Below are 25,883 nucleotides of genomic sequence, written 5' to 3' on the forward strand. Positions count from 1 at the left end.
CTTCATCCCAAATTTGTGAGCTTTCAATTGTAAATACAGACCTAAAATGCTTGGTCATTACTTCAGCCATTTCTACATCTTCCATATATTATTTCTTTTGTGCAGTTTCACTATTTCATGTTTGTCTTTTAGTTTGTCACTTGCATATCTGTAAAATAGTTTAGGTTGGTCTTTGCATTTATCTATTACATCTTTTTCCTAGTTTCTTTTTCCCTCTCTACATATATCTACATATTCATTTCTCAGTTTGATATATGTTTGCCTTTTGGTAATTTTTTTTTTTTTTTTTTCCATCTTTTCCAGGCTTTGTCTCTTCTATCTTTAGCATCACTACACTTTTTGTTATCAACACTTTATGTAAACCCTTTTTTGTTTCTTCTTAGGTACATATTTAACTGTTACCTCCTTGTATTTTCCTTTAAATATGTTCCATTTCTCTTCCATCTTTGTTTCTTCATTTGAATATTTTTCCCAGTTAGCGTTTTGAATTTTTTTTTTTAAGTTTTACAAAGTCCATTTTGTTGTACATTAATCTTCCTCCTCTATGTTTCTCATTTCTTCTCACATCATTTTGTTTTAAGTTCAAACTATTAGTATATGGTCACTCTTCCCAATTGGTGTCTTGTAATTCATTTTGTCCACAATTTCAGGCTCAGAAGTGAATATCAAGTCTAGTCTTGATGGTTCTTCATTGTTTCTATACCTGGTATCATTAGTAATGTGTTTTAGGAAAAGAAAACATGTACTGACTTTATATCATACTTACCATATATTGTGTTGTATAAGATACTCTATCTATTCTATATCTATACCAAGAGCTTTTTACCCCTTATAAGGGAGGTAATCAAGTCAAAGTCATATACCTACTCCCACCCATTCCATTCCCCTCCACCATCCTTTCCTCCCTCTCATCCTATACCTTCTCATCCATGAGGAGGTAAAGGATAGTATTTGAACTTTAGAGGTGTGGAAGGCATCCACCTCTGCTTTCCATACTCTTTTTGCTAATTTTTCTTTATTCATTCTATCTGCCCTAACCATCCCAATAATCTTTCATCAACCCTATCTGCCACATCCCTTTCCAACCCAATTCTCCTCCTCCTCACCATTTCATTTCTCACTCTATCCAACCTCTACCATATTTCTCAAAACACTTGATCTTACATACATACATAAAGGCTTTTTCCCCCTTACATAGGAGGTAGCAAAAAAGAAAAAGGCATAGAAACCACTCCCACCCATTCCATCTCCTACATACTCCACTCCCCTCCACCCCCTTCCCTCCCTCTCATCTTGGCACCTCTTGGATGATGGGTCATACCTGCATCCTGTCCACTGCCCTGAGTCAAGCAGTGTTGCAATACACACCACATCCACAGCAAGGCTGCTTCATTAATTTGATGACTCCCCCCCCTCTCCATCTCCTCATGCAGAAAAGAAGATGGGAAGAAATCCCTTCGGGCTGCATCAATTTATTTCTCATACGTACTCCCTCACCCCCCATCTCCCACCCACTCCCCCTCATGCATCACAGCATCATCCATACACAACCCTTCTCCATTCACCCCTATCTTCTGTCCTCTCCCATCCTTCCTCAACAGACATTCCTCTCTTTTGTAATGCCCCTTTTACCACATCCATCCATCTCATCCTAGGACACTCCCTCATATTCACTCCTTCCACCTCTGCCTTCCACACCTCTTTTACTAATCTTTCTTCACTCATTCTTTCCCTGTGTCCAAACCATCCTAATACTCTTTCATCAACCCTATCTCCTAACTCCCTTTCCATCCCTGTTATCCTCACCTCTTCATTTCTCACTCTATCCAGCCTAGTACCTCCTATCATACTTCTCAGACATTTCATCTCAAACACATTCAAACTCCTTCTCTCTTATGTTCCATGTTTCTGCCCCGTACAGTGCTGTTGGCACAATCACTCCTTCATATAACCTCCTCTTAGCATCCATTCCCAAAATGTCTAATTCTCATTACACTTTTTAATCCACTTCTCTCAATCTACATCCTACCTCCACCCCCACTCCTCCCTTTCCTACCACATTTGCACCCAACTATCTAAAACTATCCACTTCCTCCAGTCTCTCTTCCTTAATACTCACTTCCAGCCAGCTGCCACTCTCTCCCCTTGTACATCTGATCACCTTATTTTGCCCACATTTATCTTCAGCTTCCTTCTTTCACACACCTCAAACTCTGTCACTAACTTCCTCAATCCCTCCTCTGATCCTGCTACAAGTGCAGTGTTGTCAGCCAACAACAGCTGGCTTATTTCCCACTTTTCTCCACTTACTTTAATCATCTCCAACCACTGACCCACTACCATTGCATTCACCTCTCGTACCACCCCATCCATGTATAGATTGAACAGCCAGGGTGACATATCACATCCCTGACATAGTCCCACCTTTACCTCAAACCATTCACTCTCTCCATTTCTAATCCTAAAACAAGCTCTACTACTCTCATAAAAACTCGACTGCTTTTAACAGCTTTCCTCATATCCCATATATCTGCAATACCTCCCACAGTGCCTTCCTGTCATAAGCCTTTTCCAAATCCATAAAAGCCCCAAAAACATCCTTACTTTTTCCTATAGCTTTCTACACAACACCTACCTGTCCTAAAACCACACTGTTCCTCACCAATTACTCCCTCTATTCCTCTTCTAATCCACTCAATCAAGACCCTCCCATAAGCCTTCCCAACTACACTCAACAAGCTGATCCCTCTGAAACTACTACACTCACATTTGTCCCCTTTCTGGCACTCTACCCCCTCTTAAACAAACATTAAATAACCTCACCAGCCAGTCCACCATAACTGTACCTCCTTTTTTCAGACATTCTGCATGGCATCCATCCAACCCAGGTGCCTTACCTGCTCTCATCATCTTAACAGCTGTTTTCACTTCATCTTTCCATATTTCTTCTCCATTTTCCTCACTCATCACTCTCATTTTTCCAGCGCCTCCTACTTTATCTTGAACACATAATTTTTGCATTGAGTCTCATTAAGTGGAAAACCTGCAGCCCCATAGTAGCTGATAGGAATTCTTATGCCCTCCCACAGATCTGTCCAGGAAGATACTTTGGACTGTTGTCTGTGTTGTACTGGTGTGGGACTATTTCTATGTCACTGACTGAAAGTCATATGAAAAGGGCAGGAGTAGCCAGTTGTCAGCTCTCCATGTGTAAAAAGGTATAAGAAATAGAGCTTAAGTTGACAGTGGGAGGGAGAGATTAAGGGCCTAGTCCATAGGTCAAATATCAATCCCTCAAGAGCAACACCTCTTGATGGAGGTGAAGGGGTTGATGGGTTTTCCAATGGGCAGTTTTGCAGTCCACCTTGTAGGAGCACCACATGCAAATATCCATCATTGGTCCCTGTGACCATGTCAGTACAGGGTGTGGACAGTAATTGTTTTGTTGTTTCAGGGACACAGTGTGGAAAGACGTGGGTAACCACACCACTCAAAACAAAAGCACCTGATCAGTATACGTCGAGACTTTGTCCCAGCAACACCTTGCATCCATTAACCTCTTCACTCCGGGGCACATCGCACGTCTGGCAGCATTAGCTGCCCGACGTGCAATGTTGCGTCATAATAATCGCATTATAAAAAATAAAGTCAGTGCTCAATCGTTCGTTCTCTTTCACCCATGTATTTTGATAACCATAGAAAATTGATGAAGTCAGTTTAGAGAGAATGGAAATTACGTAGGTACGACTACAATAAATATAATCAAGATGGCGACGTCGGCATCATCGAGTACCCACTCACTCATGCCGCCTACGTAGGTGTCACCGTATGGAAGTGGTTAAGAGCTTTACATTTCCTCATCTATGGAAAAGGCATACAGTACTTATGTTAATTTCTGCCGGACACAGCAGCAGCAAGATCTCAGAACTGCTAAAAGTGACTGTACAGTTCATCAGGACCATCAGGAAGGAGTTGATTTTTTTTTACTACAATTATGAAGGTGTTGCTAAGAAGAAACATCATTCTCAATGATCAGACACTATCAGGGACACCGAATTTGTCACTCAATTGCAAGCCATGGTTGATGAAGACCCCAACGGGTCCATGAGGTCCATTGCTAGAGAACTGCAAGTGTCACAGGGCACTGTAAGAAAGTGTTTGCATGAAGATATCAGATACAAGTCATACAAGATGTGTAAGGGTCACCTCCTCTCTACAAAGATGCAGAAGAACCACTTCAAGAAGAGAAAGAAGATGCTCAACAAACTGAAGCACCTTCTGGAGAATGACATGCTCTGGTTCTTTTCAGACAAAAAGAACTTTTGCCAGGACCAGACCCACAACTCTAAGAACAACAGGTGGTTGGCTGTCTGTCCTAAAGATGTACTAAGAGTCATGAAAACCAAGTTTCCTGCAACTGTCATGGTGTCTGGGGTAGTCTGTAGTGAGGGCCAAGTCATGCCCCCATTCTTCTTTCCCGAGGGGCTCAGGGTGAGCACTGAAGTGTACATCAACATCCTGCAGACCCATGTGAAGCCATGGATTGAGGAAGTAGCTACTGGTAGACCTTAATTGTGGCAACAGGACTCAGCACCATGTCACACCTCTAGAAAATCTCAGAAATGTCCCTCCGACAATTTCTTTGACTTTGTTGTCCCTGATGTGTGGCCCCCTAACTCACCTGACCTCAACACTATGAACTATTTTGTATGGGGCACAATTGAATGAGATACTAACCACACCCCATGCAAGAGTAAGGGTGATCTGATCAGTCAGATCAAGGTTGTCTTCACCAATCTCTCCAAGGAGATCGTGAAGAAGGCCTGTGCCAGGTCTCTAGGGCATGTTGAGAATGTCACTGAAGCCAAGGGTGGATTCATCGAGTAATGGAACACCAGAAGTGTGCTGATACAGGGTCTGTTTTCTTTTTTGCAATAAATGCATTTTCAACTAAATTGTGACTTTTTTGTGTGTCCCTAAAAAACTAAATAATTACTGTATGCACCCTGCAAAAAACAATAGTACAATTTTGTAATTCTTTTAAGCTAACTTCCTAATAAAAAAAATTTCTTTCTTTGCATATAATTTGGGTAATCTATTCAACTAAGCAACTATCAAAAACATACCTCAGAGTAGCTTTTATTCTTGGTGGAAACTTTTGTACGATATGCCTGCCTTCTCCGTTTTAAATCACGTTCCAACTTCATTAGTTCTAAATGAGACAATTGTCCTTTGTCTTTTGAATCACAATTGGTTATTTCACCTGGATCAAGTGTCTGTCAAGAAAAAACGAAGAAAAAACATTAAGTATAAATACATACACCATACTAGGATACTGACTGCATGATAACATTCAGTAGTGACTAAATGGTAACATACAACTGATACTTCACCCCTACTGACAGGAAACACATTATTTGTCTATGTTAGAGTTAAATTTTCTACTCATCAAGAAATTATGCTACTTTTGTACTACAACTGTCCCTCCTTTACTGTTCCTTTGAAAGTATCCTTTACCATTTCTATGATTCTACCTCTTCTGGACACTGTCTCTGACCCAGAGCAATGGACAAGGTGCAGGGATGACCCATCATCCAGGAGGTGCTAAGATGGGAAGGAGGGTGGAGGGGAGGGGAGTGGAGTGTATTTAGGGATGGAATGGGTGGGAATGATTTTATGCATTTTTCTTTTTGGCTACCTCCCTTGTAAGGGGGAAAAAGCCTTGGTATATGTATGTATGTATGATTCTACCTCTTCTGGACACCCCTATGGTGATGGGGAGGAAGAATTCTGCTAGTGTGTTTCCCAACTGTGAGGAGCCAAGGGAAGAGGGAGGGAGGGGTGATGAATAGGAGTGGAGTATGTGGGGATGAAATGAGTGGGAGTGGATTTATGCCTTTGACTTTGGCTACCTCCCTTGTAAGGGGGAAAAAGCCATTGGTATATGTATGTATGTGTTTCCCATGTGTGCTATAAAAGGCAAGTAATTGGGATGGATTGTTTGGACAAGGGATTCTGCTCTCTATCTCTTACAGAAAAGTTAAGGCATAAGAGGGTCTGGGAAGTTGATTCCAACCAGAATCCTAATAATTGGGTCATTAAATGTGCATGGTTGTGGTACAGATGAGAGTAAAGGGGAAGAGATTAGCAGTTGTTTCTGAGAAAGAAGTAAGTGAAGCTAAATTGAAAGGAAGGGGTAAGCTTAAGTTTGAGAATGTGGTGGGGATGGTGACAGGAGTGATGAAGGGGCTGAGGGAGGGAAGGAGTGGTTCTGCTGGTAAATGATGTCATAGGAAAGTGCATATTAGAAAGGGAGTAGCATCTTTGAGGTTAATTTGGACTCTCTAGACTGGGATGGGAGACTGGGTTTTTTGTGAGTGCAAAACAGTGGCGGTGAATGGACATGTCTAAGCGAGCTCCATCGAAACAATATGTATAAAGTGGTCTCAACTATTTGCTCATTTTTTTAGCTGATTACTGTGCACTTTGATTCATTTATAAGAAAGATAAGCAAGAATTTTCAAGTTGATTGAGCACAGAGTTTACACCACTGGAACTCGTCGAAAGATAAGTTATGTAGCAGATTTTAAAATGGAAAGCTATTAAGACGCCAATATACAAGTAAGCTCATGTTTTAAAGAGTATATTAAGATGCACTAGTCTCTGACTGTTCCTGTGTTTTACTTGGATTTTAGCTTTTAGAATGTTCATGATGAAGGGATACATACATACATACATATACCAAGGCTTCTTCCCCCTTACAAGGGGGGGTAGCCAAAAAGAAAAAGGCATAAAATGAAGGGATACAAACATCAAAAAGTATAATAATGTAGTGGGCTTCATAAGTTGCGAGAATTTTTTTAGAGACAAGATGAGGGCAGAAATACAATACCCTGAAAATCGAGTGTTTTAAAACCGTAAAAGTCAGATGGAACATATTTCATGATGGCTAACTACAATAACGTAAATACCCAAACCCAGCAGGACTCACACACCCAACCTAGGCAAAACACCTATCCTTATAGAAAATGTTACAACCACCATAAATCTGGAATCAAATGTAGCAATTGTCAGATGTGGGTGCATTTTACATGTAGTGAATTACCTACATACTGCCTAGCAATGGTGATTAAAACAAACAGGAAATACACATGCTTTGAATGTGCAAAAGAGTACATAACTGGATATGATGGGACTGTCTCTGAGACAGAACAGTGTTTGAAGGAAGAGACAAACATCACACAACCCAATCATCAGGAGGAGAAGGTCAAAGATAGGGAACAAAACACCAGGATTAATAATGGTGTGCCAGATCTGGAAGACACACCAAAGGACATTAGTCTCTCACAACTTTCCCCCAACCCTTCCTCTGAAACAGAAAATAATAGAGAGGAAAAGGAAAAATCATCCATACACAACCCTTCTCCACTCACCCTTATCTTCTGTTTTCTCTCTTCTTCCTCAACAGACAAACCCCTCTTTCTCAATGCCCCTTTTACTCCATCCATCCAGCTCATCCTTGGTCACCCCCTAATGTTCACTCCATCCACCTCTGTCTTCCACACTTCTTTTAATAATCTTTTTTTTTACTCATTCTTGCCATGTGTCCAAACCATCCACTCTTGCATTCACCCTATCTCCCAACTCTTTTTTCACCCTCGCTCTCCTCCTCACCTCCTTGTTTCCCACTCTATCCAACCTAGTAACCTCTATCATACTTCTCAGACACTTTATCACATACACATTTAAACTCTTCCTCTCTTATGTTCCATGTTTCTGTCCCATACAGTGCTGTTGGCACAACCACTCCTTTATACAATTTCCTCTTAGCATCCATTCCCAAATGTCTATTTCTCATTACAATTTTTAATCCTCCAAGGTATTTATTTCCTTCTCTCAATCTACATTCTACCTCCACCTCCACTCCTCCCTTTCCCGCCACATACACTCCCAAGTATCTAAAGCTATCCACTTCATCCAGCCTCTATCCCTTAATACTCACTTCCAATTTGCTGCTATCCTTGCCCCATATACATCTCATCACCTTACTTTTACCCACATTTACCTTTAACTTCCTCCTCTTGCACATCTCCCCAAACTCCATCACTAACTTTCTTAATCCCTCCACTGATCTTGCTACAAGCAGTCATCACCAAACAACTAGCTTGCCTCCTACATTTTCTCCATTTTCTTTAACCATCTCCATTTCCCTGCCCATTACCCTTGCATTTACCTTTCACACCACCCCATCCATGTACACATTGAACAACGATGATGACATGACACATCCCTGGAGAAGTCCCACCTTTACCTCCAACCACTCACTCTCTCCATATCTTATTCTAGCACAGGCTCTACTACTCTCATAAAAACTTTTGATTGCTCTTAACCACTTTCCTCCAATCCCATATATCTGCAAAATCTCTCAGGGTTATTTTTCAGGAACATGAAAACTCCACATAGCCCCATGAGGGAAGCAGATACCATATTTATGTACTGTACTACACATTGCACTATACTGGGGTGATAATAATTTTGTTCTACAGCTGTCCCTCCTTTATGCTGTTCTCTTGAAACTGTCCTTTACCTCTTCTTTGATTCTCTCTCTTCTGGATCCCCCTGTGGTGGTACTGGAAGAGAATTCTGCCACCAAGATTCCCATGCATGTCATAAAAGGTGACTAAATGAGAAAGAGTGATGGGACAAAAGATCCTACTCTCTGTACAATAGTCCTTGGACACTTCCAAAAATCTCCCTGTTAAAAAAAATTGGACTATTTCCTCTATTGTATTAGTGTGAACCATTTCTATGTTACCAGATTATACTGATAGGAGTTGGCAGGCAGTTGCCAGTTGTTGGCTCTCCAAATTGTTAGAGACCTTGGGCCTGGTCTGAAAATCAAATGGAAGTGAGGGTGCTAACGTGTTTTGAAGATGGGTGGCAGGGAGATGATTCTTCCTGATGCACACCTTGTAGGATCATCATTTGCAAGCATCTACGGTTGATTCCCATGAGAGGAGAGAGGATAATAATGAAATATGGGAAGAAGGAAAGGGATGGTGACAGGGGAGGATGGAATGTAGGAAGTGTAATATCCCAAGTTACAAGATATCTCCAACAAGATAAGGGAAAGTAGTGTTGGGGGAGGCAGAGGATGTGAGGTTAGCTGTGACAAGATAAAGATTATTAAGAACTTGGAAGGAAGAGGGTACCACAGAGTTTGACCCTTTCTACATCAGGTGGCACTTTTATTCTGACTGCCACCAGATTATTTATCTCCATGACATACCCCTGGAAAATATGCAAGACAGTTGCAAGAGGATATAAGATTGGAAAGAACAAATTAGTTGATTTTAGCAATGACAAGGTATCCAATGAACCCATAAAAAAAGAGTACAACGCACCATGCTGTGTACAAGTGGAAGAACTGCAGGTGGTGTTGTGTGTTTGATGACATATTCATACAGAGCCAATCGCTCCTTGGTGTCAAATTCAGCAGACAACTCACTTGCTGTAGATGGGGTTGGACGTGCACTGGCAGCATCTGAGGGTATAGATGATATTCTCATTACCTTGTAATGAGCTTCACAATTCAATAAATACACAAAAGACAAATTTTATGCTGGTTAGAAAAAAAAATGAAAATACAGAGTAGCAAAATTAATAATCACCAAATATTTAATGGGCCCTGGCCTTTATGGTTTTGGAAAAGGTCTGTGACAGGGTAGACAGGAAGACATTGTAGGAGATATTGCGGATATATGGAATTGAGGGAAAGTTGTTAGGAGCAGTCAAAAGTTTTTATGGTAGAATTGGAAATGGAGAGTGCAAGTGGTTTGAGATAAAGATGGGGTTGTGTCAGGGATGTGTAATATTGCCATGGCTGTTCAATGTGTACAAGGATGGGGTGGTATGGAAAATAAGGGTAATGGGCTGGGGACCGGAAATGGTTAAAGAAAATGGAGAAAAGTGGGAAGTGAGCCAGTTGTTGTTTGTGAACAGCACAGCACTTGTAGCAGGGTCAGAAGGGAGATAAAGGCAGTTAGTGACAGAGTTTAGGAAGGTATGACACAGAAGAAAGTTGAAGGTACCGTATTTTTCGGACCATAAGGCGCTTCGTACCATAAGGCACTTCGTACCATAAGGCGCACCCGTAATTTGCTATTCCCCATCCTTACATAAGGCGCACCTGACCATAAGGTGCACCTGGTCTCGTCATCGGATAATCATGCATATGTGAGTGCTTTCAGAACTGAACATTTTCGTTGTTGAATGAGAAAAATCGGTTGGGATTTAGCAAAATTACAAAAATAATGATATATATTTTTTATTTTGGTCAGTGAAATCAGACCACCTCCATGGACGGTCTGCCCTGCCAATACCCCTAAAAAACAACATAAACACGTTATGGGAATTGTGAGGAATTAAACCAACATTAGCAGTTTTATTCCCGGAATTCTCTATTCACTTAAAAACACAGGATTACAAATGAAGGTAAATTTTTAGTTTCAACCATGGGCGCAATATAGTAATAGAAAATTAATTATTATTTTTTTAAATTATAATATATCAACGTGATATGCAATTTTGTGAGCGGAAATAAAAAACAAAAAAGGTGCTAAACAAATTTCGTAAGTAACGAAGTCGTGTCGGACGAATGGTACACCATGTTTATGATAGATGCCGACGTCGAAGAAATGTAAGGGTGATAAATTCGTCTAACCTAACCTGTGTTTAATAAATCATTAACTGCAAATTAAATGTCATCCGGATCGTCCTCGTTGTCGTCGTCGTGAGAGACATTGGCGGGCTTTTCAACCACTCTCTCACCTTGCGGGGTATACAAAGTTCTTGCAGCTTGAAGGAATGCATGTATCTCCTCTCCATAACATTCCTTCAAGAAAATTTACCTAGCGAGGTACTGTCGGAAGTACCGAGACAAGATGGCGTCCCGATCCTATTCTACCGACTTCGTTCATTAGCATATTTGCTTGTAGCAAGGCATTTTTTATTTTCATTCCGCCCACAAAATTGCATATTACGTTGATACATTTTAATTTACAAAATTAATAATTAATTTTTTATTGCTATATTGCGCCCATGGTCGAAACTAAAAGAATACCCAAATGACTACAGTCTGAGTGGAGCGAGACTAGACCAATGCAAAATGGCTGTCTGTGTTGTGGAAGCAATCATGTCATAGCCATGATAGCGTGAATGAATGCGGTGGCATGGACTCGAAAACTGTCGAAGTTTTCGTAATTTTCTTGTCAAGATACATGCATACTGGTTATAACTTGGTTGTAACTTTTGCTAGGACTATGCACTGTTGCCATCGGCAGGCTAGCTATGAAACGTGTCAAAATAGTACGTCAGTGTCCGAGGCATTTTTTTGCACTGAAGCCACACATAAGGTGCACCTCACGATAAGGCGCACCACCCGATTTTGGCCGATTTTAAGGATTTTGCCCGCGCCTTATAGTCCGAAAAATACGGTAAATGTGGATAAAAGTAAGGTGATGAACTGTACAAGGGGAGAGGAAGGTAGTGAGTTGGAAGTAAGTCTTAAAGGAGGAAAACTGGAAGAATTGGATAGTTTTAAGTATTTAAGGTCACATGTGGCAAGAAATTGTACCCTCCTCTGATTAAGACACAAGCACACTGTCATTGGCAAACAAATGGTTCACCTTCCACTTCCCTCCACTCTCTCTAACCATTTCCACACTCACATTTACCTCCTGAACCACCCCATCCATGTATACATTAACCTCTTGAATATGATGATGCCTATGCTTGCATCATAAGCTGCGATTGGGATATATAAGGATGCCACCATCAGCTTCCTGATTATATTTACTGTGTAGCCGTAATTAGTGGCCCTCGTATTTCATGAACAGGCTTGACCACGTTTTCTATAAAGGTATATTTATTCAGGGTGAGAGAGAATGAGTGTAACAGCAGTAACTTTGTATTTTGTGATGTGCATATTGTGATGCACCATTGTACGTCAGGCAACCTAATGCATGCATGAATATCTGACTTATATTGAAGAGGTTAAACAGCTATAGTGACATAAAACAGCCCTGATGCAAACCCATCTTAACTTTAAACCACTCATCCTCACTATTCCCAACCCTAACACAAGCTCTACAACTTTGTAAAAACTTCTTATTATCCTTAACAGCTTTTTCCCAATCCCATATATCTGCAATACCTTCTATAATGCCTTCCTGTCTACCCTGTCATAAGCCTTCTCCAAATCTATATGGGCCCAAAAAACATCCTTACTATTTGCCAAAACCTTGAAAATCTACCCTGCCACAAAAAATTGGTAGTAAGAGAAAGAGAGATCCTAGGCTTAGGTATCAATTATGAGCCCTTCATGGTTGCACTTGCAGGCTTAATGCACTTTGAAGACAATTGGCAGATGACCCTATGAGATGTTCAACCTGCAAGGCCATATGCAGGCATCCATTGGTGGCTCTATTTGCTAATCTGTTACTTATAAAAATGCTTACCTCATTATGTGCTCTATCTTAGACCCCTTAATTCTATACTGTTATAATACAATATAAAATACATAAACAATATTCTAAATGAGAAGCACAAAAACAGTCATGTAACTGATTACTTGCCTTTATCTGTGATCTTTTCCAATATACTCTTTTGAAGTTCAGCATCTGTAAACATAAATATAAGGCTTATTATAAGTTTCCCAAGGATACAATGCACCTCCAATTACCAAATGTTTATATAATGTTCATCTGATGTAGAGGAATAATTATACCTACAGGGGTATTGTTATGTAGTTCACAAAAATATATAAAAGAAGTCTAATGGATTTCAAACAGATGAAATCCATTGCCTCAAAAAAAAATTCCTTGTTAAGGCTGGAAAGCACAAGTAGATATAGGTGCTGCAAACACTTCTATCTATATACCAAGGGCTTTTTCCCCCATTACGTGGGAGGTAGCCAAGTCACAAGGCAACCACTCACTCCCACCTATTTCATTCCAATCCATCACCTTTTCATCCCTCTCATCTCAGTTCCCCATGGATGAAGGGTCATCCCTGTATCCTGCCCACTGCCCTGAGTCAGAAACATTGCAGCAAGACACAGTACATCCACAGCAATGCCACTTCACTTAATTGGCAACCCCTCCTCTCCATCCCCTTATTTGGAAAATAGAGAGGACAGGGAGATCCCTTCAGCCTGCATCAAAATACCATCCCCTACTCCCCCACAACCTCCCATACTTGCACCACATTATCATCTATACACAGCCACTCTCCACTCACCCCTATCTCCTGTCATCTCTCTACCTTGCTCAACAGACATTCCCCTCTTGCTCAAAGCCTCTTTCACCCCATCAATCTTATCCTCAGTTGTCCCCTCAACTTCACTCCATTCACCTTTGGCTTCCACTTTTTTTTTTGTTTACTAATTTTTCTTCACTCATTCTCTCCATGTGTCCAAACCATCCTAATACTTTTTCATCAGCCCTATCTGCCATATCCTTTTCCACATTTTGTCATTATGAGGTAGTGGCCAGTGAGTGGTGATCATGCACAGGTGAACGATGGGAAACATTTCTATTACTTTTTCACTATTTGTTGTTGTTGTTGTTGTCGTTCCCTAGACTGTCTGTCCGAGCAGTCCCGTCTCCTCAAGGAAGGCCACAGCCGAAACTGGGTTTTCCCACAAATCCTTTATAGAGTGTATGTTGTGTTGTTTGCGTGCATGATTGTGTATAATGCAGTCTTCCATTATGTGTTGTATGGTATGGGGTGAAGTGTTACATCCTGGGCAGCTGTTCACAACACGGTCGTCCAGCCTCTTCTGGTAGCTTAGAAGTGCTGGGTGGTGACCGCATCGCAGTCTGGCCAAGTGGACTCTGTCCTTACGTGGGAGAGAGGATTCAGAAGGGTGGATATCAGGGGGTCTGGCATGCAGCAGTGTGTTGTCTTTCAGTGTGTTAATGGAGCGGTGAGTGATATGATTATGAATATGTTTCCGGAGGCTGGTATTTGGTGGTTGTGGAGGAAGAGAAGAGAGTATCTGTGTGTAATAAAGGTCTTTGGGTGTAGTTTTAATGTTTCTTGGTGTGTGTGGGTGTTCTGCTATGTAGTGTAGCGGGTGTGATGTGTTTGTGGTGGCTGCAGCAAGTGTTTGTGTGCCTCTCATGTCGAGGTGGTCCTTGACTTTGAGGACTTTTGTTTCATGGTGTAAATGGTCTGTAGGTGATGTATTTGTGCAGCCTGTAATTGTTTTTAGGGCTTTGTTTTGTATGATTTGAAGGGTGTTGTGGTGTGTCTCACTGAGATTAGGAGCCCATGCAGGACTCGCATAATTCATCACTGAGCGTATGCATTGTTTGTATATTGTTATATTAGTTTCTTTGTTTTGTCCAAATGTTGTTCCAGTGATTGACTTAAGTGCGTTAAGTCTAGGTGTGCATTTGTTTTTTATGTTTGTGAGGTGTTGTTTGAAAGACATGGATGTATCGTATGTTACACCAAGAATTTTCGTTTCACTATTTGTTCCTCACCACTGCTGCTTCAATTGTCCTCTCTTTCTTTTTCATATGATTTTTTTTTTCTTTTCTTTTTTGTGTGTGTGTGTATTTACCTAGTTGTATTTTACGGGAAGGGGAGCTATGCTTGTGGGGTTCCGTCTTCATATCTCATTTTATCTAAACTATTTTTGAATTCATGTATTGTTTTTGCACACACCACTTTCTCATCTAACTTGTTCCAACTGTCTATTACTCTGTGAGGAAAGCTGTTCTTTTTCAGATCTCTTCTATAGCTGTCTTTATTGATTTTCTTTCCGTGTCCTCTTGTATTTAATCATCCCATTTTATCAGATTCTATCAATAATTTCTGCCTTTCATGATTCTGTAAATAGCTATCAAATCTCCTCTCTCTCTTCTTTGCTCTAGTGTCTGTAGTTCAAGTTTTGCTAGTCTCTCTTCATATGATAGTTTTGAGAGTGTTGGTGCCAATTTTGTAATTGCTCTTTGTATTCTTTCAAGTTTTTTTTATACATTTTGTTGTACTTGGTGACCACATCGTTGCTGCATATTCCAATCTTGGTCTTATCAGAGTGATTAGAATTTTCTTCACCATTTCTTCATCCAGGTATGTAAATGCCACTTTGATTGTTCTTACTAAATTATAAGTTTCTCCAAAAATCTTATTTATATGTTTCTCAGGTGACATATTATTCATAACAATGACTCCCAGGTCCTTCTCATTTTCTTCCTTTTTTTTATTCCTTCTTCTCCCAATTCATATGATCCTGTTATTCTGTTTTTGCTTTTTCCAAATTCCATTATACTACACTTTTTAGTGTTGAACTCCATCTCCCACTTCCTACTCCATTCCCATACTTTATTTAGATCACTCTGTAGTGACTCACAATCTTCTTCCGTGTTCACTTTTTTTTTAATAGTTTTGCATCATCTGCAAAGAAGCTCATATAACTTTCAATTTCTTCATCCATATCATTAATATATATAGCAAACATTATTGGGGCCAGAACTGTTCCTTGTGGAACACCGCTTATTACTTCATCCCATTTTGAGTGTTTGTCTCTTATCACTACTCTCATTTTTCTTTCTTGCAAAAAGTCTTCCATCCATTTAAGCAGTTTGTCCTGTATTCCTCCTTCAGTTTCTAATTTCTTAAGCAACTTCTTATGTGGTACTTTGTCAAAAGCTTTTTTTAGGTCTAGAAAGGCACAATCAGCCCATCCATCTCTTTCTTGTATTATATCTATTAGCCTTGAATAGAAACACATTAAATTGGTGACGCATGATCGTCCTTGTCTGAATCCAAATTGCCTTGGATATAGCACGTTTTTTTCTAAATACTTTACCCATCTACTTTTGATAATTCTCACAAATATTTGCTATTGTACTTGTTAGAGAGACTGGTCTATAGTTGGTAGGGTCTTCTTTATTTCCCCCTTTATATATAGGTACTATATTTGCTTTTTTCCAATCTTCTGGAACTTTTCCTTCTTTCAAGGAACTATTTATTATGCTATGTATTTTGTCGGCCAGTTCATTCCTGCAGTCTTTCAAAATCCAGTTTGCTATTTCATCTGGTCCATGCGATTTTCTGACATCAAGATTACTCAAGTGTTTCATTATTTCATTCTTTGTTACTTCTATTTCTTTCAAAGGAGGGACTTTCTCTTTCCATTCGATCTCTTCAGGTTGTATGTTCTCCCTTGTAAACACAGATTTAAAATGCTTGTTCATAATTTCCACCATTTCTATTTCCTCTGTGTATTCAACTCCTTGTCTTAATTTCTCCAAATCTTGTTTGTTTTTCAGTTTGTTGTTTACAAATCTGTAGAATAGTTTTGGTTGATCTTTACATTTTTCTATGACATCTTTTTCATATTTTCTCTTCTCCTCTCTGCACGTTTGTACATATTCATTTCTATAACAAGTATATATTTTCCATTTTTCAGGTCTTTTGTCTTTCTTCAATTTGGTCCAAGCTTTGTCTCTTTTGTCTTTTAACTCCCTACAACTTTTGTTGTACCAGCACTTTACATATTCTTTTTCTTGTTTTTGTCTTGGGACATACTTTTCCACTCGCTTTTTTATTAATTTTTGTCAAAATATTCCATTTCTCTTCCACTGTTGTTTCTTCTTTGTATATTCCTTCCCAGTTTTCTTTTTGAAAGAATTCTCTTATTTTATCAAAGTTTGTTTTTTCATACATCATTCTTCCTTTTCTATATTCATTTCTTTTCATTTATTTTTCCTCATTTAGTTCCAGTTCAATCAATATGTGGTCACTTTTACTTATTGGCATTTCATATTCAATCTTTTCCACTATTCTAGGTTCAGATGTGATTATTAATTCTAGTCTCAATGGTTCTTCATTTCTATACCTAGTGTTCTCCTGTATCCACTGTGTCATTGTATGGTCAATAATCATCTCGAGTAGAACATTTCCCCATGAGCCGTCTCCACCCTTTACTGTCATCTCTTACCAGCAGACTTCTTTGCAATTAAAGTCACCCATCATAACTATTCTTCCTCCATCTTCCATTATCTTATTTCATGTTATCCTTGTGTCTTCTAACATACTTTTATGTTCACTCTCTTCCCATGAGGCTGTTTTTGGAGGCACATAATTTATCAAAAAATTTCTGCTCTTCTTATCTCTGTCTTCCACTTCAATCATAATCATCTCTACTGTATTCTTTCCATATGTGACACACCTCACGTTTATATCCTTCTTAGTCAGGAACATAACTCCACCCCCTTGCTTTGTCTCTCTGTTTCTAACCCAATAATTATATGCCTCATGTCTTATACTGTTGGGTGGTAGTGGACCTTTCAATTTCGTTTCTACAATTTCCATTATGTCCGGTTCTTTTTCCTTCAGATAATCATTCAGCTCATTCAATCCTGTTATTAATCCATCTATATTTGTGTAAGACTCTCTTAGTTTTCTGCCACTTCCATTGTATTCTCTGTTTCCCTTTTGTTTTTCTCTAGTATGTCGTATTTCCTTACTTTCATATTCACTACTCTCCAATAAAACTTCTGTTTTTCTGACTCTGTTCTCATCTCGTTTTTTTCCTTGGCTTCATGCCTTTTCATTTTTTCCTCCTCTATTTCCTCTTTATTCATTTCTCTTTTTATCCATAACTTTTTATATTGTTCACTTGCTGCTAGTTTCCCTGTTTTTGTTAAGATATTCTCTGCCATCGTTTGTGACCTGAATTTAATCTTAATTGGTCTGGTCTTATCTGTACTATACTTTCCGAGTCTATACATCTCTTCAATTTGTTTCATGATTTCAGGTTCATCTTCCTGAACTAATTATAGTAAACTGCTTACTTTTTCTTTTTCCTCATTGATTCTTGAAGTTCTATCTAGGTTATGTTTCTCTTCCATTCCTAATATAATTATACATTTCTTTTTATCTGCTAAGTCTCTTACTATATTCTCCTTCTGTCTCATTACTTTGATAACTGAGTCTTCAGTTTGTTCTTTCATTTGCTGTTTAATTATGTCAGTAAATGCAACTTTACTGTTTTCCAGGATTTTCTTCCAACCTTGTGCTTCTTTTGCTATGGCCTCTTTGTTGTCTTTATTATTCCTCTTTAATTCTTCATTCTCCTCTTTTACTTCTTTTAACTGTCTTTTTAATTCTTCTATTTCATTAGTTAAATTTTTGTTCACCTTCTCTAGTTCTTCCAATTTTTCAACTCTCTGCGCAATTTTGGCTACGTTACCGAACCTAATTTCCCAATGTTCGGTCATCTTATCAAGTTTCTCCTCAAGTCTTACCAATCGGGGGAGGTTGGTATCCCCCCCCCACCCTCTTTAAATCCTTGGAAACTACTATCATCACCTTCCACTGTGCTGCTCTTATCTATACTTTTAATCTTTACATTTTTGTTGATCCTGTCGTCACCAAAATCATTATTGTCAGTCCGCCTCTTGTTTACAAAACGCCTGGCCTCCTGGACCATGTCCCTCTCTTCCTCATTTCCCTCAATAATCCTTTCCCTTCTCCTTCCCTATCACTCCCCCACTACACCACGAGCACTTCCCTTCCCTATAAATACAATAAGGCACTTCCTGGATGTTGAGATCCACGTAGATTTTCCTTTTTCTTCGGTACACCAATTCTTGCCGTCCATTCGACGAAAGTGTGTGTGTGTGTGTGTAAGTTATCCTATGTATTACACCATGAGAAGTAGATGGTTGTGGGTCATGCAGAGGTGACTGACCACTTCCATGATGTCTGAGGAGAACAAAGGATGTATGGATGGGTAGGTGTTGTGTGTGGACTCATTCACTAAGTTGGTAAACTTCATTTTAAGACATGTGAGAATGAAATATAGACCACCAAGTTTACTAAAAGCCTTCATATCATATGATGTATGCCGCAGTTACACACTGTTCATCATATATTGCATGTTGTAGTTTATGCCGCAGTTACACACTGTTCATCATATATTGCATGTTGTAGTTTATGGGTGAAACTTCTCTTTTCTGCCTCTTTTAAATTCCAAGTCTCTGGCCCCTATATTGTGGTCAGCACAATCATTCCTTCATATAATATTCTCTTGGCATCCATTCCCAGCTGCCTATTTCTCATGACACTTTTTAATCCTCATATTAATCCTCATGACAATTTTTAATCCTCTCAATCTACAATTTACCTCCACCTCTACTACTCCCTTTCCTGCCACATGAAACCCTAAGTACCTAAAAGTATCCACTTCCTCCATCCTTTCCTTTAAGACTTACTTCTAGCTCTTCCATCCTCTCCCCTTGTACATCTCATCACCTTACTTTTACCCACATTTACCTTCAACTTTTTCCTATTGCATACCTTCCAAAACTCCATCACTAACAGCTTTAATCCCTCCTCTGATCCTACCACAAGCGCAGTGTCATCAGCTAACACCAATAGCCTTACTTCCCACTCTTCTCCATTTTATTTAAACATCTCCCAGTCCCCTGCCCATTACTTTTGCATTTACCTCCCACACCACCCCATCCATGTACATATTGAGCAGCCTTGGAAACATGACTTATGCTAACACTTACTACTAGAAAATATCTTATACCACATGACAACCATCATGCATGCAGATACCTTCATGACATTTAAATTTATTGTGCAATGTGTCTGTCATGAACAGATTTTATTAGATGCATTTTTAAACCATTCTATATACAAAGCTACTTGATGAAACATTTAACTTACCAATTATAACATGCTGAGATTTTTCTTTAGATATCATGTATGAAGGTAATATTAGTTCTTCACTATACTTGTTTTCATCTAGCTTGATCTCTCTGTTAAAACTGTTAACCTGAAAAAAGTCAGTTAAGATTGGTGAATAACTGCAAGATTAAAGGACAAGGGACCAATGATGTGTATACCTGCTAGTGGTGGTTTTGCATGATGTATCTCAAAAAGAATCATCTCCCAGCTGCCCATTTTGAAAACCCATCAATCCCTTCACCATCTGGAGGTGCAGCCCCAAGGGGCTGGTTTTCAGTCTGAAGAGCAGCCCCAAGACCTATCACTATAAATTTTATTTGTATTTCTTCCAACTTTTCACATAAGGATTGATTGATTGATTAATTAGAGTGGGCAAAAGCCCGGCACAGGGTCGTTAGACCATTCGTGCCATGGGATAAAATAGATAACGAGGTTAAAATATTAGATTCTAAAAATTAAAACAACTACAACGTTATTGTCTGACTAATTATTAAAATAATCTACGAAATATATACGAAGCCTAGACATTAAGTAGCGAACTACAATAGAAGGAAGATTACCAATACATAGGTACGACACAGTTAAGATTAAATATAATAAAATAAATTAACGTCTTTTAAAAATCCTACAAGGGGTTGTATCATGGGTGTAGCACCAAGCATCTTACGGAGGTCAGGAGGGAGGCCCCACTTCCGCCGCCAAGGCTCGTAGTACCTGCACTTGAGCAGGAAATGACGAACGGAAAAGGGGTAGCCACACCTCTCGCAAGAAGGGGAAATCCGGGGAAGAGAGAATAAAAATTCGTGGGTTATCTTTGTATGTCCAATATGTAAACAGTTTACAAGTTTCGGATAGAAACGGTTGTGGTGAGAAAGAAGTGGCCAGCGATCTGCAGAACATTTTATGCTCCGTAGCTTTTGGTTCGTTCTAATATTGTCCCAGGTGGTGTCAAACTTTCTACGCACGCGGGAGGAGATGGTAGTGCGGATGTCGGAGAAGGAAGAGTCCCCGCGCGATGGTAAGGGTGGGCCACCGCAGATTTGGCCGCTCTGTCCGCCTTCTCATTGCCAATGATACCAACGTGTCCAGGGGACCAGCAGAATCGGACAGTTTTTCCCCTGGCTGCTGTTCTCGTTAGCCACTCTTGGATCTCAGATATCACGGGGTGGGACGGAATAAAATTAGTAAGTGATAAAATTGATGACTGAGAGTCGCTATAAATGGTAAAATCATTCAAATCTGAATAAAAAATGAAGTGCTTCAAAGCGAGTAAAATTGCGTAAAGTTCAGCCGTAAAGACAGATGAGGTGAAGGGTAATTTTGCCGTGAAAGTTTGAGACGATGTTACGGCTGCGCAGCCCACACCAGCGGGAGATTTTGACCCGTCAGTATAGACCGCGATGGAGTCGGCATGTGATTCTTTATGCTCCTCAAACGAGGCAGCAACGATGTAGGGCAGGTGTCCAGTTTTTTATTGTTCCATGGGGCAGAACTCTGGAATGGGCTTGCACCAAGGTGGGGTATCAAAGTTTCTGGATTCGGACACCTTAAGGGCGCAGTCGCTTCCCTCCTCAAGTAGACGGAGCGCGCGTATGTGTGCTGGGACTGAAGCCAATCTTTTGGTGTTGTACGTATCCCTGAGTCTTACGTTATTAACCACGTCAAAAGATGGTATCTTTCTGAACGAATTGCACTTGAAGTAAAAGGAGAGTAAAAGTTGCTCCCTTCGGTTAGAGAGCGGCAAATCGCCAGAGAGGACGTAGAGGGATTCGACAGGAGAGGTGCGGTAGACACCAGTACATAATCGCAAAGCCTGGTGGTGTACTGTATCGAGGGAGCGGAGGGGCGTCGCACTTGCCAAGGAATAGATCTGGCACGCGTAATCCAGCCGTGATCTCATGAGGGCGTGGTATAATCTGAGGAGCGAAGGCTGGTCCGCTCCCCAGTCGCGTCCAGAAACCGTCTTTAAGATGTTGAGGGCGGAGAGGGAAGATTGTCTAAGATTGAGTATGTGGTTGTTCCACGTAAGGTTTTGGTCAAAAATGACCCCAAGAAACTTAGTCGACTGCTCATAAGGTATTGGAATGCCTCCAAGAATAATATGTGGAGGAACTTTCTGGCGCGGTCGTTGTTGAGGCCTGCAAAAGTGCATCGCCACCGTCTTCGATGAGGAGAATCGGCAACCTCTGCGAGAGGCCCAGAAAGTAGCAGCATTTACACCGCTCTGAGTGCGTGTGATTGCTGTGAAAAGGTTTATGGAGGAGAAGTACAAAAGGAAGTCATCAGCGAAGAGTGAGCACTGGAGTGAAGTGTCTGCCTCAGCAACCGCCTGGACTATTCCATTGATGCTGACCAAGAACAAGGTGGGGCTGATGACGCTGCCTTGGGGGACACCTTGCTCCTGAGGTTTGGGCGACGAATATGCTCCGCCGATCTTCACCCTCAGAGTCCTATCTGATATGAAAGCTCGAAGGAAGGAAAACATCCTACCCCTTACTCCCATCTCGAGGAGGTTCATCAAGATACCCCCTCTCCAAATCGTGTCGTACGCCTTCTCCAGGTCGAAGAAGACGGCGATGGTATTCATGTTGCGCACTAGGGCGTCCTGCACGTGTGTCGAAAAACGGAGTAGAGGATCTAAAGTGGAGCGGTGTCGGCGGAAGCCGAATTGGTAAGGGGTGAGGTGGTCTCTACTCTCCAGGTAGTGGGTAACTCGAAGGTTGACCATCCTCTCAAATATCTTGCTTAATACACTCGTCAGGGGGATCGGCCGGTAACTAGAAGGGATCTGGGGATGATCGTAGACGATCGCCAAGATAATGGTAAGAGACCAGAGTACCAAATCCTGTTATATATCGCTAGAAGGGTTTTGAGCGTCTCCGAAGGAAGGTGTTTAATCATGTCGACACTAATCGTGTCGTCGCCTGGGCTAGTATTCAGCGTCTGGTCGATGGCATGCTTAAGTTCGCGGAGGGAGAGGGGCAGATTGTAAGTTTCAGTGTCGGTAGGAGCGTGGTCATCAAAATTCGTCACGTGATCCGGTAGCTGGAGTTCTCGATGTAGGGCAGTAGAGCTGGAAATACGGGAGAAGTGTGTGGCGAGTTCCTCGGCCACCTCGCACGGGTCTGAGACAACGGTGTTATTTATAAGGAGGGACGGTTGAGGAGATGGTATGTACCTGCCGGAAAGCTTCTTCACTCGGTTCCAAACTGACGCCGAAGGCGTCGACGTTTTAATGGTCGATACGTAGTTCTGCCATGATATGCGCTTCGCCTCCTTCATATACTTTCGTTTGGTCGCAACCGCTTTCTGGTATACCATCTTATTGGTCTCCGTCGGAAGGCGACGGAAACGCCGGTAGCAGGAACGAGCGGTGTCACGAAGCTTCCGGCAGGTGTTGTCCCACCAGGGAACAGGTGGTCTGCCAATCGGTGGGCGGCTAACCGGTATAGAACCGCCGGCGGCGTTAAGAACAATTGAGACGAATTGATTATAAGCTTGAATCGGGTCATCCACTCGCAAGTCACTTAGTTCGGAGCACAGCTCCCCAAAGAGTGGCCAATTTGCCGCTTTCAACTTCCACCTTTGGGGCTGGGAGATGTGGGGAGGAGAAACACGAGAGACTACTATCGGGTAGTGGTCGCTGCCGTGTAAATCCGCACACACCCTCCAGGAGAAGTCCACGAGGATCGCTGAAGTGCAGATCCCGAGGTCCAGGACAGAAGTAGTGTCGAGGAAGATGTTATGATAAGTCGGGTTTTCATCGTTCATGAGGGAGACCTCGTTCTCCTCTAAAAGTTTTTCAATGGCGCGGCCCTTCTCGTTACGGGAAGAGCTATGCCACAGAGGACTGTGTGCGTTCAGATCACCAAGAATGATAAATGGGGGTGGGAGTGCATCGACAAGTTCTTGAATGTTGGAAGCATTAACGCTAGAGCTTGGTGGCAGGTATAGGGAGCAGATCGTGTAGCTCTTACTAAGGATGGCCCGTACAGCGGCCGCCTGGAGAGTTGTGCGCAAAGGGATGGTAGAATGTTGAACGCTTGCGTGGACGACTATTGCAGCACCGCCCCTGCTTGGAGAACCGGCTGCAGGAACGGTACCGTAGAACCTGTAGTTCATACCTAGATTATATTGACTGGAGGGAAGCATAGTTTCTTGAAGACAGACAACTCCGGGGTTGTGTTCACGGAGGAGGTACTTCAATTCCTCCCCGTTCGCACGAAGACCTCGGATGTTCCATTGAAGGAGTGTCGTGGGTGGTGAGAATTTGAAGAATCAATTTGAGTGCCGCCCCCTGATGGGGGATGGCTTAAGCTGGCCATCATGGGGTTTACGAGATTCGCGTCCCATAGGAGTTTTTTTAGGTAAGGTCTTGGCTCTCTGGTCTCTTTCTTTCGGTCTTTGTTCTGGTGATTTAGAAGATGGATCGGGATTAGGAGGCGGTTGTTTCCTCGACGGATCTGGCGTGGTTTTGATAGGGTGAGGCTGTGTAAACTTTTTATTGGATTTGGGGGACACTGAAGGAGGAGGCTGAAGGGAGGTGTTGGAGGGCGCGGTCTTGGATGGGCGGTCGTTCGAGTCACCGTCGGACAGGGGTCGTTTCTGGGAAAGCTTCTTGCCGGAAAGAGCAGGGGGATGTTTAGGTAACTGCGGGAATGATGGAAGGTCCAAGAGCGAAGTTGTGGAGCTGCTTGGGCTCTTCATCATAACGTCTTCGGTACCAGGAATCTCCCCATCCTGCTCAGATGACGGGGTGGAGATGGATGTCATCTGGGGGAAGTCACTCATTGATGAAGAGTTGGCGCTAGATTGCGCCAATGGAGGCTGAGAGCACGATTGTCCCGAAGAGGGGGGCTTTTTCTCAAAGGATGGTGTGGGCGATCTATAGACCTTAGTTGTTGTTGTTGTTGTTGTCGTTCCCTAGACTGTCTGTCCGAGCAGTCCCGTCTCCCCAAGGAAGGCCACAGCCGAAACTGGGTTTTCCCACAAATCCTTTATAGAGTGTATGTTGTGTTGTTTGCGTGCATGATTGTGTATAATGCAGTCTTCCATTATGTGTTGTATGGTATGGGGTGAAGTGTTACATCCTGGGCAGCTGTTCACAACACGGTCGTACAGCCTCTTCTGGTAGCTTAGAAGTGCTGGGTGGTGACTGCATCGCAGTCTGGCCAGGTGGACTCTGTCCTTTCGTGGGAGAGAGGATTCAGAAGGGTGGATATCAGGGGGTCTGGCATGCAGCAGTGTGTTGTCTTTCAGTGTGTTAATGGAGCGGTGAGTGATATGATTATGAATATGTTTCCGGAGGCTGGTATTTGGTGGTTGTGGAGGAAGAGAAGAGAGTATCTGTGCGTAATAAAGGTCTTTGGGTGTAGTTTTAATGTTTCTTGGTGTGTGTGGGTGTTCTGCTATGTAGTGTAGCGGGTGTGATGTGTTTGTGGTGGCTGCAGCAAGTGTTTGTGTGCCTCTCATGTCGAGGTGGTCCTTGACTTTGAGGACTTTTGTTTCATGGTGTAAATGGTCTGTAGGTGTTGTATTTGTGCAGCCTGTAATTGTTTTTAGGGCTTTATTTTGTATGATTTGAAGGGTGTTGTGGTGTGTCTCACTGAGATTAGGAGCCCATGCAGGACTCGCATAATTCATCACTGAGCGTATGCATTGTTTGTATATTGTTATATTAGTTTCTTTGTTTTGTCCAAATGTTGTTCCAGTGATTGACTTAAGTGCGTTAAGTCTAGGTGTGCATTTGTTTTTTATGTTTGTGAGGTGTTGTTTGAAAGACATGGATGTATCGTATGTTACACCAAGAATTTTCGGTGTGTTTGTGTGTGGTATTAGAGTGTTGTTGATGTAGAGATGAGGTATGTATTTGTGTTCTTTTGTCCAGTTGGTGAGAAGTGTTGCTGTAGATTTGGTTGGAGCTATTTTGAGTCTGTTTGTGATGAACCATGTGTTGAGTGTGTCAAGGTAAGGCTGGATTATTTCTGCAGCTTTGTCTGTGTTACGATGTGTGCATGTGATTGTTATGTCATCTGTGTAGGAAGAGATTTGTATTTCTGATGTAAGTCATACATGTATAGATTAAATAATGTGGGGGATAGAACTGA

General features: G+C 41.4%; 1 protein-coding gene across 6 annotated transcripts in view; it reads right to left on the minus strand.

The window, feature by feature from the left end:
• LOC143038537 (uncharacterized) overlaps nt 1-25,883 on the minus strand; it is a 75,891-nt gene that overhangs the window by 24,997 nt on the left and 25,011 nt on the right. For 4 of the 6 annotated variants that reach the window (XM_076207848.1, XM_076207847.1, XM_076207850.1 and 1 more), the window contains 4 exons: nt 19,756-19,864; nt 12,636-12,680; nt 9,405-9,544; nt 5,127-5,276 (listed from right to left, as the gene is read on the minus strand). In XM_076207848.1, coding sequence (XP_076063963.1) covers nt 5,127-5,276; nt 9,405-9,544; nt 12,636-12,680; nt 19,756-19,864 — 444 coding nt within the window. Of the gene's footprint in view, nt 1-5,126; nt 5,277-9,404; nt 9,545-12,635; nt 12,681-19,755; nt 19,865-20,405; nt 20,575-25,883 lie in introns of those variants that run through there. The other 2 variants (XM_076207853.1, XM_076207849.1) reach the window with 2 other exon arrangements.

This window comes from Oratosquilla oratoria, chromosome 24 (assembly GCF_046742065.1).
Source record: "Oratosquilla oratoria isolate Oo_2021 chromosome 24, ASM4674206v1, whole genome shotgun sequence".
NCBI lineage: Eukaryota > Metazoa > Arthropoda > Malacostraca > Stomatopoda > Squillidae > Oratosquilla > Oratosquilla oratoria.